Below are 14,425 nucleotides of genomic sequence, written 5' to 3'. Positions count from 1 at the left end.
TTATGACCATGCTATGGGACACTATAAGAATAGGGCTAATAACCTGCTGGAAACTATATAGTACACATTCACCACATCATAAATAATACTATTTTTGTAACAGAACATGAAGCAACAACAGCAACAAAAAAATAATAAAAAAGTTTTAATTAATATTATTATTAAAAGTCAAACACATGACTGTTATAAAAAAATAATCACTGCAAAAATAAGAAAGCGCTCTCACAGGAGAAGCTGTAACTGATATCAGTTCTTATAAATAACAAAAAATTATACATTTATGTGAAGGTGTGCTTTATTACACACCCTTTATCAACCAAGGGAAAAAAAGACAATTTGATGTAGAGGAAGGTGGCTTAAAATGCACATGATAAATTTGTTCAATTTACCATTTTAACATTTAATACAGATATGATCTAACCACACTCATTGTAATCTGAAGACTATGGAAAGCCTGGAAAATATCGGAGAATTATAAAATGGTGATCCCAGGTGTGGAAATGAATAAAATCTTAAACATTAATGAAAAAGTCCTGGACATTTCTATAGTGAATATATACTTTTTCTGCTCTAAAATATTACAATTTTTTAAAATAGATTTGTGTAATCACAAATGCCTGGAAAAGTCATGGAAATTCGTTGGTCGCTACATGTGGGAACCCTAGTAGGAATATATCTAAAGGGACGAGAACGATCATGGATGTCTGAGAGATATTGCGAAGAAGGCATGAAGCGCTGCAGAAGAACTCCCATAACTTGCAAGCTGCAAAAGAAACATCCGACCACAAAGAAACACAAACGCGAAATGGACAGTAAATCTGGCATCATAAATACATCGAGATGATCGGCTGCTGATGGTTGAACGCCACTTGGGGGAGCAAGAGAGTGAGGAAAACGAGTCGACGTCTAGGTAGAATTTCCACTGCGAGAGTTGCAGAGCTCCTCACACTGGATGCTTTTCACAAGTGTTCGGCTGATGCTTTTTATTCCTCGTGAATAAATCATGGCACATCTCAGCTTATGACACAGTAAGACAAGTGTTGAATCGAGTCGTGGACAATCGCTGGTGTTAATGTAGGCAGCGTCATCTTATTATTTACACTTTAAGAGGTACTTCATGTGTCCATGAGTGTGAGACACTCTTGATCATCCTGAGATTGGAAAGATTCGCTGTTACTGTTTTCTTTCATTCACCGAGCAGCACCGCATCCAGACTGTCTGCATTCCAGCCAAAGCTCTTTCAATAGTTTGGCCCTTTACTGAAAGGATCTCTTCGCAACATCGCGCTGTAGCACATGGACGGATGGCACACACCTGGCTGGCCGGGCTCACCGGGGTGCCCTCTCTTCCCCTCCTCGCCTCTGTGACCAGGCGGGCCCGGCTTTCCTGGCTGACCTGGTTTTCCCACCCCTGCCGGACCCATTGGACCTGGAGCCGAAGTGAGATTCTGTGTCAAAGTGATATCCTGACAGTTTCTAGAATAAATACTGTATAAGCATTCAAGCTCTTGTGTGTCCACCATGTAAATAATTACGTCTGGGTTCTACATTATTTTACTGGATAATCATGCACTGCTAGTAAACATGTATTTGATTGACAATACTTTATATTTAAAATGTTTAAATGTATGTAATCGACGACACAGCATACAGTATGTCTAACATAATTCTTTGTATTTTCAGTCTTAGAAGTAATAATGGTAGCATTTTATTTTACAGTACGTGTACTTTCCTGGTACATATATAGTAATTATGTTGTACATACAGGTAAAAGAGTGGTAACACAAGGTACTTACCTGACATGTATGTACATGGGAACTAATAAGAAACACTGCTGTACTTTCAATGGTACATACATGGTAACTACTTTGTAGCTATAGACAAGTATTGGGTAATAACAGGCACTTACTTATAGTGTCCGTATATGGTAACTAACAGACACATTACTGTACTTACTAATGGTATGTATATGGTAACTATGTTGTACTCACGGACAAGTGTGGACACACATAACGGACACTTACTTACAGTGTGTGAATGTTAACAACAGTACAAAACAGAGGCTTACCAAAGAGTGTTTCCCACTGATGCCATTTAAAAAACATATTTCTTGAGAATTTAAGTAATTGTTTTGCTGCACTATGTACTTTATGTAGTGTTTTATGAACTGTTAATGCTAAATTGCTCTCCACAGCAGTGCATCTTATTTTACAGTCCTTGCTAGTTAATATGCCTAAGCTTATTATTACAAAGGTTAAAGAGCTGGTAATTCCTATGTAATGTTTATGTACAAGGGAGCACTTTATTTTATAGTCCTATTTCCATGTATTTACTATGAATGTACTAGTGAATATTCCAATTAGTTAATGTGCAAGTTACACCTGAGTGGCCGGTTGCATAAACGTAGCCTCTATGTTAAGACTGTGACTTAAGATCTAGTTTGACCAATTAGCACTTAGTTAGGGCTAATCAGTCTTACTTTTCTGATGCAAATTACACTGATCTACCTTTTTATGTAACTGACTTTACAAAGTTAGTACCAGTCTTGAAGAAAAAATTAGATGACTTTAGTTTTAAGACAATTCTAAGCAGTTTATGCAACTGGCCACTGGTAAGAGCTGGTAATTCATATGTAATGATTATGTACAAGGATGCACTTTACAGTCCATTTTCATGTACTTACTATGAATGCACTAACTAGTGAATATACCAGTTAGTTAATGCGTAAGTTACACATTACTTAGGTTGGGGGGTTCCTGTTATTACCCTCAATTGTCTGTAAGTACTACATAGTTACCATGAATATACCATTAGTAAGTACAGTAATGTGTCTTACAAGTTACCATAAATATGTGCCTGTTATTACCCACACTTGTCCATAAGTATAACATAGTTACCATATACATACCATCAGTAAGTACAATAATGAGCCTGTTAGTTATCATATACGGACACTATAAGTAAATGCCTGTTATTACCCAATACTTGTCTATAGCTACAAAGTAGTTACCATGTATGTACCATTGGAAAGTACAGCAGTGTTTCTTATTAGTTTCCATGTACATACATGTCAGGTAAGTACCTTGTGTTACCACTCTTTTACCTTTATGTACGACATAATTATTCTATATGTACCAGGGAAGTACACGTACTGTAAAATAAAGTGCTACCTACAGGGGATGGTGAATCTTTATATTCACACAGGAATGGCCAATTTAATAATTAGTGTTAGTAGTGGTGCTGCAGCTGCTCACCTGGTGTTCCTGGGAGACCCGGGTCTCCGATTCCTGACCGTCCTTGATTTCCTTTATCACCTTTTTCTCCTGGATCACCTGAACACAGCCAGAAAAAAAAAATCAGGTTGTGTGCTTCAAAACAAACAAACTAAATTATTATATGTACATGTATGCTGATACAGATTTTACTTTGGAAGCTATTAAAGGGTTTTTAATGAAATCTGAGAGATTTCTGTCCCTGTATTGACAGTCCATGCAACTACCACTTTGACGCTTCAAGAAGTTCATTGAGATTGTAAAACTAATTCATATGAATTGAGCGATTTAGTCCAAGAGACAAGTGTGCTTTATATGATAAACAGATTTAATTTAGGCTTTTATTCAAATGTAAACATCCATCAATGCACACATCAGATATGGTAAACGGAAGCTCAAGCATGTTTGCTTGAAGTGCAAGAACCAATGAGGTTCAGTCTCATGTTACGCAGCACGTTTGAGCTTCAGCAACAACCAATGAGGTTGAAAGAATCAAAGACCAAGGATATGTCTTTGGCCCCCATAAAAAGCTCTGGGAGCAGAAGCATTGACCTGGACCACTTTGCTCCTTTTACCTCATCCTGCATTAAAAACGTAGGTGTTTTCAAAACAGCAAAAGAAAAACAAATAAATGCGGTGATTAGCTCTTATTTTTTTTAGCTGCGTCTTCTCTCTAAGATTAAATCCTCTCTCTCTCAGAAAACCTTAGAGGTTGCCATCCATGCACTCATTACGTCTCGCTTGGATTACTGCAGCTCTCTTTACTATGGCATGTCCAAATCCTCTATTGCTCATCTCCAATTAGTGCAAAATGCCGCTGCAAAATCCTCAAAAGAAAATGCAAATTTGATCACGTTACTCCAATTTTGAAATCGCTGCATTGGTTACCTTTGCATTTTAGAACAGAATTAAAAATTCTTCTTTATGTTTTTAAATCATTAAATAACCAGGCTATTTGTCTGAGCTACTCTATCCGTACAATCCCACACGAAATCTGAGGTCCAGTGATAAGAGACTTCTCTCTGTCCCCAGATCGTGATTAAAGCATAGAGATAGAGCCTTTGCTATTGCTGGCCCTCGGCTGTGGAACAGCCTTCCGGATTATATCAGATCGGCACAGTCTTTAACTGTTTTTAAATCTTCTATTAAAACCTTTTTTTTCCCCCTTGGCTTTGAATTCATTGTGAGCTTCTGTCATGAATGTGTGGTTTGCTCGGTTTCTCTTCCTCTTCTGTTTTGTTCAGCCATGTTTGCTGTTTTTAAATGTGCTATATAAATAAAATAACCTTGAACCTAACACAGGTAAACTTAGGGGCCATTTACCCAACACTATTTTCAACTAAAAACAAATCTTTTTATGCCTTTTCACTGTTCATTTACACGGCAACAGCGTTTTGGGTGCCTGAAAACGCAAAATTTTGAAAGCAGGTTTTTAAAGTTTTTGAAAATTATACCATTATTGTCTCTGTGTAAACTACAAAAAAAGTGACGCAAGTGCATGCATATAACTTGTTCAGTCTATAAGCGCGTAGTATTTCTTTACAAAGTGACATCGCCAACTACTGGCCAGGCAGCAGAATACAGCATTTTTAGTCGTTTTCGCGGATCCGTGTGAACGAGGATCATTTTGACAAACATTGTCATGTCATCTATGCATGAAAAATGCAAAGGAAAAGCTTTTCCGTTTTTAGCACATCGTTATCAAGTAAGCATACCACAAACTAAGTACAAACTAAACAGAAATTTCACATGACACACAGCACAAGACACATCTAGAGAAAACACACTCCCCCTCTGTAATTAACACGGAGATGTTACTCCTACCTGAATCGTTACGTAAAATTGCAGATATGGGGTGATAAGAACTGTAACTCAAATGTTGTTCAGAAAACTAGTCTCGTCTGAATAGAGCTAAAGGGAAATTTGTTCTTGCCGTTTTTGCTCGTAGTAGTTATTCATGCAGCTACTATAATGAATGATTCATGCTTCAAAATTAAAGGTTACATTGAAGTTAGTTCAATACAATGCTGTTCAACTGAAATATTACTACTATTTGATATCTTGTCTACACCAGACATGAGTGGCACACTGCCACAATACTAGATTGCTCCCTTTATATCAGTGCAGCTGTCTACATTGATACAACACACCTTTAGTTGACGAACACCCAGTTTCTATAGCTGCTACAGCCATTTTATGAAATCAAATTATTTTATGAACAAATTTCTATATGAAACTATATGAAAACATTTAAGAAGTTATTTTTCATTAAAACCAGTTTTTCATGTTAGTCTGTCTACAAATAATCTTTTTTCTAATGATGTATGCAGTTGTAGCAATACAAATGGTATAACAATTATATAAACCAATTGATATAAATACATTTTTGTTACTAATTGATATCTGGGAACATTCTGAGATAATGTACAGCCCTGTAGTAATAGTGTGATATTATGTAGCATGTCTGTACCTTTCATGCCAGCAATACCAGGCCGCCCAGGTAAACCCCGCTGCCCTTGCAGTCCGTTAGAACCAGACAAACCTGGGAATCCTCGAGAGCCATGAGGGCCTGGTGGCCCTGGAGGCCCTGGGGGTCCCATGCGTGTGTAGCAGTGCTCACAGCTTCTGTGATGATTGTGCTGGCTACTCAATAGAAGAGCAGGTATCTCAGCTGTAACCCCAAAAAAATAATAAGACATCTGTCCCAACTTATGAACATGTACATTCAGGGATTAAAATGAACTTTCACTCACCAGCCAATTTGGCTACTACATTTACTTAACTAGCCAAAACAGAAATATCAGAAAAATTTTTTATCAAAATGACATTTGATGAATTTAAATATATTTATTATTAAATCAGATTCTGAATCATTTATATAATTTTTTATTTTCAAAATAAAATAATTTTATTACATTAAATCCCTGTTTGCGGATACCATAAAAACTAAAATAGAAATTATATATATTATATATATATATATATATATATATATATATATATATATATATATATATATATAAATTCTGTGCAATATAGTGAAACACCTTTGGGTACTCACATCGAAGAATGTCTCTGCAAATCTGTTGAATGTGTTGCTCGGAAAACTCTCTGCCCTGCAAACACATGGGAACAAGAGTCTGTTCAACTGTCCATGCAGTATTATATCCTCCATTGACTAGATTATCTTACTGGAGAGTGCAACACTTAACAATACAGTTATTTGGAAACATTATACGTACAGGTCGTCCCTCGGGTCCAGGTGGTCCCGGGGGGCCTATTTCTCCTATTTCTCCTCTGGGCCCTGAGGGTCCCGTCTGTCCTCGCTGTCCAGGAGGCCCCTGGTGGCCGTTCAGACCCATCTGCCCCGGCTCTCCTGCTGTCCCTTTCTGACATGCACACAAACACAACTCAACACACTTACAGTAGAGCTAATGGGTGACAGTACATTCAGATCAGAGATGTGCCCACCTCTCCTTTCTGTCCAGCTGGCCCAGGTAAACCCTGTGTAGAGAGAAGTCACATATAGGAATTGTGTTATTAACAGCTCCATAATAATCTATCTATCTATCTATCTATCTATCTATCTATCTATCTATCTATCTATCTATCTATCTATCTATATATAGTGTTCACTCTGTAAAGCACTCTGTTACTATCAAGAAAAACTACTCCACCTTGTGGTTGATTCTGCAATTTCAGACACAGAAATTAATGTTACTTATTATCAAAGCGTTTATTTTTTTATTTTTTTATTTAATCTCTTCATCCAGTTGTGTAATTCATAAATGTGTAAAATTCAATGTGCTGTAGGTTTTGTTAAAAAAAAAGTTGCTGGTCAAAGTTACATTTTGTTATAAATATGATATGAGTGTGCATATTACATATACAGTCTAACCAAAATTTATTCAGACACCTTGAACATTTCATTCATTATTACAGTTTATTCACTATAGTTTAAAAAAAAATGGTAATAAAATATGACAAGATCTCAGAGTTAAACTGTCAGAAAAAAATAATCTTAATTATGTCAGATAACACTTAAGCAAAACATGGTCAGGTCAAAGTGTCTGAATCATTTTTGGTCCTAAATTTTTAGCAATTTTACTGGTAGTATACTGGGTATAATATGTCACAGTTTACTTGATTTTGCTATCCTCACTTACATAAATGACTATAGTGTCCTGCACCCACTAGTAAAAATATATCAAAAATATCTGAATAACTTTTGGTTTGACTGGATCTCTCTCTCTCTCTCTCTCTCTCTCTCTCTCTCTCTCTCTCTCTCTCTCTCTCACACACACACACACACACACACACACACTTACATGAACACCGGGTCTCCCAGAGTCTCCTCTTTCACCTTTCATCCCCTGTTTAAATTGCAAAAACAAAATTTAGTATGTAGAACATCTTAGGTTTGTGAACATCTAAGCATGTTCTATTAAATCATGTATATTGTATGAGGGCTGCTTCTAAAGTATGTTTGAGTACTTGAAATCATGACAACTGAAACTTCTTTGTTTCATCTATGTCAAAAACATTTATCATAATGCCCTGCAATATAGATCATGGCCTTGATCAGTGGGGCCAGATATTCTTTGTTCCAAGAAATTATAAAATGTAAAAATAAAATCCAAGTTAATATATATATATAATACTGAAAAAGAAATTAAAATACTTGAAACTTTTACTTCAATACATTTTTCTTAATTTTAATTACATTTGAAGGATTAATTTCACAGAATTTTTTATTTTATGCTGCAATAATATGCGATTTTACACTGTAGTCATCCAAGGGACGGAAACGTTCTGCTACTTGAAAAATCATCCATGAAGTGAATATTTGACTGCCAACTGAATCTGAATTAAATGATTATCTTTGTTGTCACAGAGATCAGATGATTACATGGTTATTCAGCATTTTTAAGATAAATTAGAGCCCTGTGAAATGAGTTTTATTTTTCCCAAATTCCATATTTCCTCAGTTCCATTTTGAATGGGTTTTTTTTTTTTAAGCAAAGATTATTTCTAATCAATTAAATTAATAAAACTTTAACTATTTAACTATTTATTAAAATGTTAATAATAATAGGGCCCAATGAAATGTGTTTAATTTTTTCAGAAATCCTGTGTTGTCTTTTTTTAATTTTCTGGATTCTGTATTTTATTATTATTTTAATACAAATTTTCATTTAAAAGTGGTAATTAAATGAATGCATACATCTTCATAAATGTAATTTATCTTTTCATATTCATATTTAAATAGCAGTCTTTATGATTTGATTAAGTCTACAGCTCTACGTTTGATTTATTCATCCAAATTTTGCCAAATTCCATGACATTCTGCATTATACAGTAAATTCCAATTTTATGACTGGATTCCGCGATTCCACCCATGTTTTCCACATCGTGGAAATCAATGGACCTCAGTATAGTGACAAAAACAACATCTTAGACATGGGATGGCAATGTAAGTATACTGTAATTAAATCTGACAAACGTTTACATTTATGCATTTCAGTTGCGCTTTTACAGTACAATGTAGAACCTGCAAAATGGCCACATTTTCCACTGGAATACAAGCCAAAAGACATTGGCCAATATTTACTAGTGATCACATGTAATAATAAAAAATAAAAAAAAAATGTAAGATTATTATTATTTTTTAATCACTAACAATTGAGTTGTCTTAAAAGGAGGACTGAAAAGTTTCAGTTAGAAGAGAAGGTTCCATTTTAGTCTAATAACAGAGATAAAAAAAACATTTCCACCAAAATCCTTATCATTAGCTCTAGCAATTATTTTCTTTTTTTTCTCAGTAAAACACAACTGTAAATGGTTAACTTACATCTGCTCCTCTTTCACCAGCATCTCCTCTTTGACCCTGTAAAAACATTTCACAGTAAGGTTTGTAGAAAAACTGAAAATTTAATTCCTATAACTAGATAAAGAGAATCCAAATAAACAAATCGTTCTATTATTTTACATATTTATTGACAAATACAGGTACTGGCCATATAATTAGAATATCATCAAAAAGTTGATTTATTTCACTAATTCTATTAAAAAGTGAAACTTGTATATTATATTCATTCATTACACACAGACTGATATATTTCAAATGTTTATTTCTTTTAATTTTGATGATTATAACTGACAACTAAGGAAAATCCCAAATTCAGTATCTCAGAAAATTAGAATATTGTGAAAAGGATCAATATTGAAGACACCTGGTGCCACACTCTAATCAGCTAATTAACTCAAAACACCTACAAAGGCCTTTAAATGGTCTCCCAGTCTAGTTCTGTAGGCTACACAATCACGGGGAAGACTGCTGACTTGACAGTTGTCCAAAAGACGACCATTGACACCTTGCACAAGGAGGGCAAGACACAAAAGGTCATTGCAAAAAAGGCTGGATGTTCACAGAGCTCTGTGTCCAAGCACATTAATAGAGAGGCGAAGGGAAGGAAAAGATGTGGTAGAAAAAAAGTGTACAAGCAATAGGGATAACCGCACCCTGGAGAGGATTGTGAAACAAAACCCATTCAAAAATGTGGGGGAGATTCACAAAGAGTGGACTGCAGCTGGAGTCAGTGCTTCAAGAACCACAACGCACAGATGTATGCAAGACATGGGTTTCAGCTGTCGCATTCCTTGTGCCAAGCCACTCTTGAACAACAGACAGCGTCAGAAGCGTCTAAAGACAAAAAGGACTGGACTGCTGCTGAGTGGTCCAAAGTTATGTTCTCTGATGAAAGTAAATTTTGCATTTCCTTTGGAAATCAGGGTCCCAGAGTCTGGAGGAAGAGAGGAGAGGCACACAATCGACGTTGCTTGAGGTCCAGTGTAAAGTTTCCACAGTCAGTAATGGTTTGGGGTGCCATGTCATCTACTGGTGTTGGTCCACTGTGTTTTCTGAGGTCCAAGGTCAATGCAGCCACATACCAGGAAGTTTTAGAACACTTCATGCTTCCTGCTGCTGACCAACTTTATGGAGATGCAGATTTCATTTTCCAACAGGACTTGGCACCTGCACACAGTGCCAAAGCTACCAGTACCTGGTTTAAGGACCATGGTATCCCTGTTCTTAATTGGCCAGCAAACTCGCCTGACTTTAACCCCATAGAAAATCTATGGGGTATTGTGAAGAGGAAGTTGCGATATGCCAGACCCAACAATGCAGAAGAGCTGAAGGCCACTATCAGAGCAACCTGGGCTCTCATAACACCTGAGCAGTGCCACAGACTGATGGACTCCATGCCACACCACATTGCTGCAGTAATTCAGGCAAAAGGAGCCCCAACTAAGTATTGAGTGCTGTACATGCTCATACTTTTCATGTTCATACTTTTCAGTTGGCCAAGATTTCTAAAAATCCTTTCTTTGTATTGGTCTTAAGTAATATTCTAATTTTCTGAGATACTGAATTTGGGGTTTTCCTTAGTTGTCAGTTATAATCATCAAAATTCAAAGAAATAAACATTTGAAATATATCAGTCTGTGTGTAATGAATGAATATAATATACAAGTTTCACTTTTTGAATGGAATTAGTGAAATAAATAAACTTTTTGATGATATTCTAATTATATGACCAGCACCTGTATATCTTTGTTGGAAGTGTGTGAACCTCTAAGGTCAAAAAGTCGGAAGTTTCAATTAATGGGATAAAAGTCAGGAGTGTGTTTATCAAGCCCTGCCCTACTGAAAGAACAGAAACTGGTAAAGGTCTGGTCCTTCCCTCACCATGCTTCAAACAAAAGAGATTTCTGAGGACTTCCCAGGGAAGTTGCTACAGTTTGGTGGATTTTATGTTCCCATAAAATGTTAATCAACTTTATTTTAAAATTAACAATTTTGCATAGCTATTACTAAATTAGCAATATTGAGTATTAGTATATATGGACAAAAGTTTTGGGACACACCTCTTAATTACTGAATTCAGGTGTTTTAATCAGACCATTACTATAGTGTATAATATCAAGCACCTAGCCATGCAGTCTGCATTTACAAACATTTGTAAGAAAGAAAATGGGTTGTTTCTGAAGAGCTCAGTGAATTCAAGCATGGTGCTCCGATAGGATACCACCTTTGCAATAAGTCAGTTCGTGAAATTTCATTCCTACTAGATATTCCACAGTCAACTGTAAGAGGTATTATTGGAAAGTGGAAGCATTTAGGAACAGCAGCAAATCAGCCACGAAGCGGAAGACCACATAAAGTCACAGAGCGAACTGGTCGCCGAGTGCTGAAGCCATGGTGCCTAAAATCACCAACGCTCTGCTGATTCCATAGCTGTAGAATTCCAAACTTTTACTAGCATATCAGCAGAAAAACTCTGTGGCGGGAGTTTCATGGAATGGGTTTCCATGGCCGAGCAGCTGTGTACAAGTCTCACATCACAAAGTACAATGCCAAGCGTCTAATGGAGTGGCGTAAAGCACACCGCCACTGCAGTGGAAACGTGTTCCGTGGGGTGACGAATCACGCCTCTATGTTTGTCAGTCTGATAGGTGAGTCTGGGTTAGGTGGATGCCAGGAGAACATTATCTGCCTGACTGCAATGTGCCAACTGTAAAGTTTGGTGGAGGAGGGATGAGGGTATTATGGGGCTGTTTTTCAGGGGTTGGGCTAGGCACCTTACTTCCCGTGAAGGGAAAACTCTTCAGCCTACCAAGACATTTTGGACAATGCTATGCTTCCAACTTTGCGGGAACAGTATGGGGAAGGCCATTTTCTTTTCCAGCATGACTGTGCCTCAGTGCACAAAGCAAGGTCCATAAGACATGGTTGGATGAGTTTGGTGTGGATGAACTTGACAGGCCCTTACAAAGCCCTGACCTCAACCCAATCAAAGACCTTTGGGATGAACTGGAAAGGAGATTGCGAGCTAAGTCTTCTTGTCCTGACCTCACAAATTCTCTACTGAATGAATCAGCAAAAATTAACAAAGAAACAGAGGTCTGTTAGAAAAATCTGTTGACTTTCGCAATCTTTATTGCATTATATGCCAATGGTGACAGTTCAGAAATGGTAAAAAGCAGTCTTCAATCTCTTCAAACTCTCTGAAAAAGTTCAAAATCTAAGTGTCTCATTTGACCAATCTACTAATTCTAATACCTAATATTTCAAGACCATATTCTCTCTCTTGTTCTCCGCCATTTACTGTGATCTTCCACCCTCTCAACATTGCAAGTCACCACCCACTTTTAAGCCCAGAAGACACTGCAACTCTGATCCATGTATTTGTAAGCTCTTTCCTCAACTAATTAAGTAATTTTTTTACCTATTATGCAAAATCCACACAGAAAGGTCTCCTGGCTCAGTTGAGGACAAAACCCACTGAGCCACTGTGCTGGGCCCTTTTTTTTTTTTTTTTTTTTTTGTCATTTCCAAAACATTGAAACATTCAATATTTACCATAGATTATGGTAAATATTTACATTCAAATTACTATGCAGGTAATTTGTAATGAACAATATTGTATTATTGCATTATGGCTAGAGGTTTCAAAATTTTAGACCAAACTATACTGATGATTTATGTATACTGTATCTCTACACTTGCACCATAAATCACTGAATTAAATTGAAAATGAAAACCTTCTCCAAAGATGAAATTAGTTTCTATGAAGAGTATCACGTGTAAAGTACAATGTGTGAGGCAGTTACTGCTACCGTTTTACCATCTTTGAGATTATTTTCAAAAGGCTGTACAAAAATTTTGAATGATAGATTCATAACAAAATTGCCAGTTCTAACAGAGAGCAAACCCATAGTAATTAAGATTTAGCATTAAATTTAAAAACAGCTGTCAATAATTCATGTAGTTTCACTGAACGCAGCCAATGCTTGTAAACCACAAGCAACATTTTCATGAATGCTTTTCTTGTTTGCCATGGTAGAAATGATCATTACCTTACTGAAGTTAATAGAGCTACACTTGGAAAATCTGCTCACCATAAAGTGGGCTTGCGCCTCCAAGACTGACCAAAAATGCAATGTCAGAGTTTTCTTTCTCATTAAATCAAAAGAAATAAATGCAATTTGGATGCAGTAACAAAATCATTTTCAGAAAGTTTAATAAATGTATGAGACATCCAAACCCCAGATAAAATGTGATGTGGAATCTTTATGAAGTGGTTATTAATTATTTACCTTCTGTCCCTGTGATCCTGGCATTCCTGGATGTCCTGGCTGGCCAGCAATCCCAGGTTCTCCAGGCTTACCCTTCATTAAAAAGCATGATAAATAAAGTTGAAACATGTAAAGATGCAGTCTATCAAGTTTGTTTCCTCTTCCTTCAGGCATCTGATGAGGTTAAATTTGAATAAAATATTTTACCTCGTGCCCTGGAAGTCCTGGTTGACCGGCCACTCCACTTTCCCCTTTAGTGCCCTAATATTGGAAATATACATTTGTGAGTCAAAGTTAGGGAGTAAGAACTTTTATTAAATATCCCATGAAAAGGCTTGACGAGTGCGGTTATGGACGGGGTCAATCAAAGTTATTTGCTTGAATCACAGTCGTGGATTGGTAATGATACAGAGAGAGACTTTCTCGTTCTAGAGAGCATTTATTGGACTAAATACAAGATAAGTACAAGATTATCAATATCTGGCCTGTGTAAATCTGAGGCTATTTCTACCCTATATGTCATGAGCCGGGTTTGATTCTCTTATTTTTTCCTTTGCCATCATTGCCTATTGAACTCAGCTGCTTGTCATTACTGTCTGCATTCGCGCTGATTGCTGTTACACCTGTGGCTCTTTCCCTCTGATTTTCTCTGTTATTTCTCCTTGCTGTTTTCTACGTCTCTTTGTCAGATGATTAAATACCTGATGTTGCCGTTGTCTCCCTACCCTTCTTCAGATATCCATAACCTTTGTTTGTGTGTGTTCGTCCCAGTCTAAGTCCCAGTCCCAGTAGCCAGCTTGTGATCTGCCTTTCTGAAGCTCTCTTGTCCTCAGACCTGGCTTCGTCCATCTGCCAGGCATTGTTCTCTCCATCAACAACCCGAGGCGCCTCAAGATCCAAGACCGAGCAACTGATCTCTGCCAACCTTTACCCGTGACTGTTTCTTGTTTTCCCCTATGTGATAACCAGCTGCGAGCGGCCTTTTGTGACGGCGCTTGGCAGTCTGCCTCAGTT

The 14,425-nt window shown here is 36.9% G+C and overlaps 1 protein-coding gene across 5 annotated transcripts in view; it reads right to left on the bottom strand.

Annotated features, from left to right (window-relative positions):
- Positions 1 to 130: 130 nt before the first annotated feature.
- Positions 131 to 14,425, bottom strand: part of col21a1 (collagen, type XXI, alpha 1) — a 76,365-nt gene continuing 62,070 nt past the window's right edge. For all 5 annotated transcript variants that reach the window (XM_048205904.1, XM_048205901.1, XM_048205903.1 and 2 more), the window contains 10 exons: positions 13,619 to 13,672; positions 13,433 to 13,504; positions 9,123 to 9,158; positions 7,600 to 7,644; positions 6,743 to 6,775; positions 6,514 to 6,660; positions 6,333 to 6,387; positions 5,742 to 5,942; positions 3,254 to 3,331; positions 131 to 1,428 (listed from right to left, as the gene is read on the bottom strand). In XM_048205904.1, coding sequence (XP_048061861.1) covers positions 1,241 to 1,428; positions 3,254 to 3,331; positions 5,742 to 5,942; positions 6,333 to 6,387; positions 6,514 to 6,660; positions 6,743 to 6,775; positions 7,600 to 7,644; positions 9,123 to 9,158; positions 13,433 to 13,504; positions 13,619 to 13,672 — 909 coding nt within the window. In that variant the 3' untranslated portion in view covers positions 131 to 1,240. The remainder of the gene's footprint in view (positions 1,429 to 3,253; positions 3,332 to 5,741; positions 5,943 to 6,332; positions 6,388 to 6,513; positions 6,661 to 6,742; positions 6,776 to 7,599; positions 7,645 to 9,122; positions 9,159 to 13,432; positions 13,505 to 13,618; positions 13,673 to 14,425) is intronic.

This window comes from Megalobrama amblycephala, linkage group LG10 (assembly GCF_018812025.1).
Source record: "Megalobrama amblycephala isolate DHTTF-2021 linkage group LG10, ASM1881202v1, whole genome shotgun sequence".
Classification (NCBI taxonomy): Eukaryota; Metazoa; Chordata; class Actinopteri; order Cypriniformes; family Xenocyprididae; genus Megalobrama; species Megalobrama amblycephala.
The sequence above is the reverse complement of the archived record's forward strand: the minus strand, read 5'-3'. Positions and strand labels throughout refer to the sequence as shown.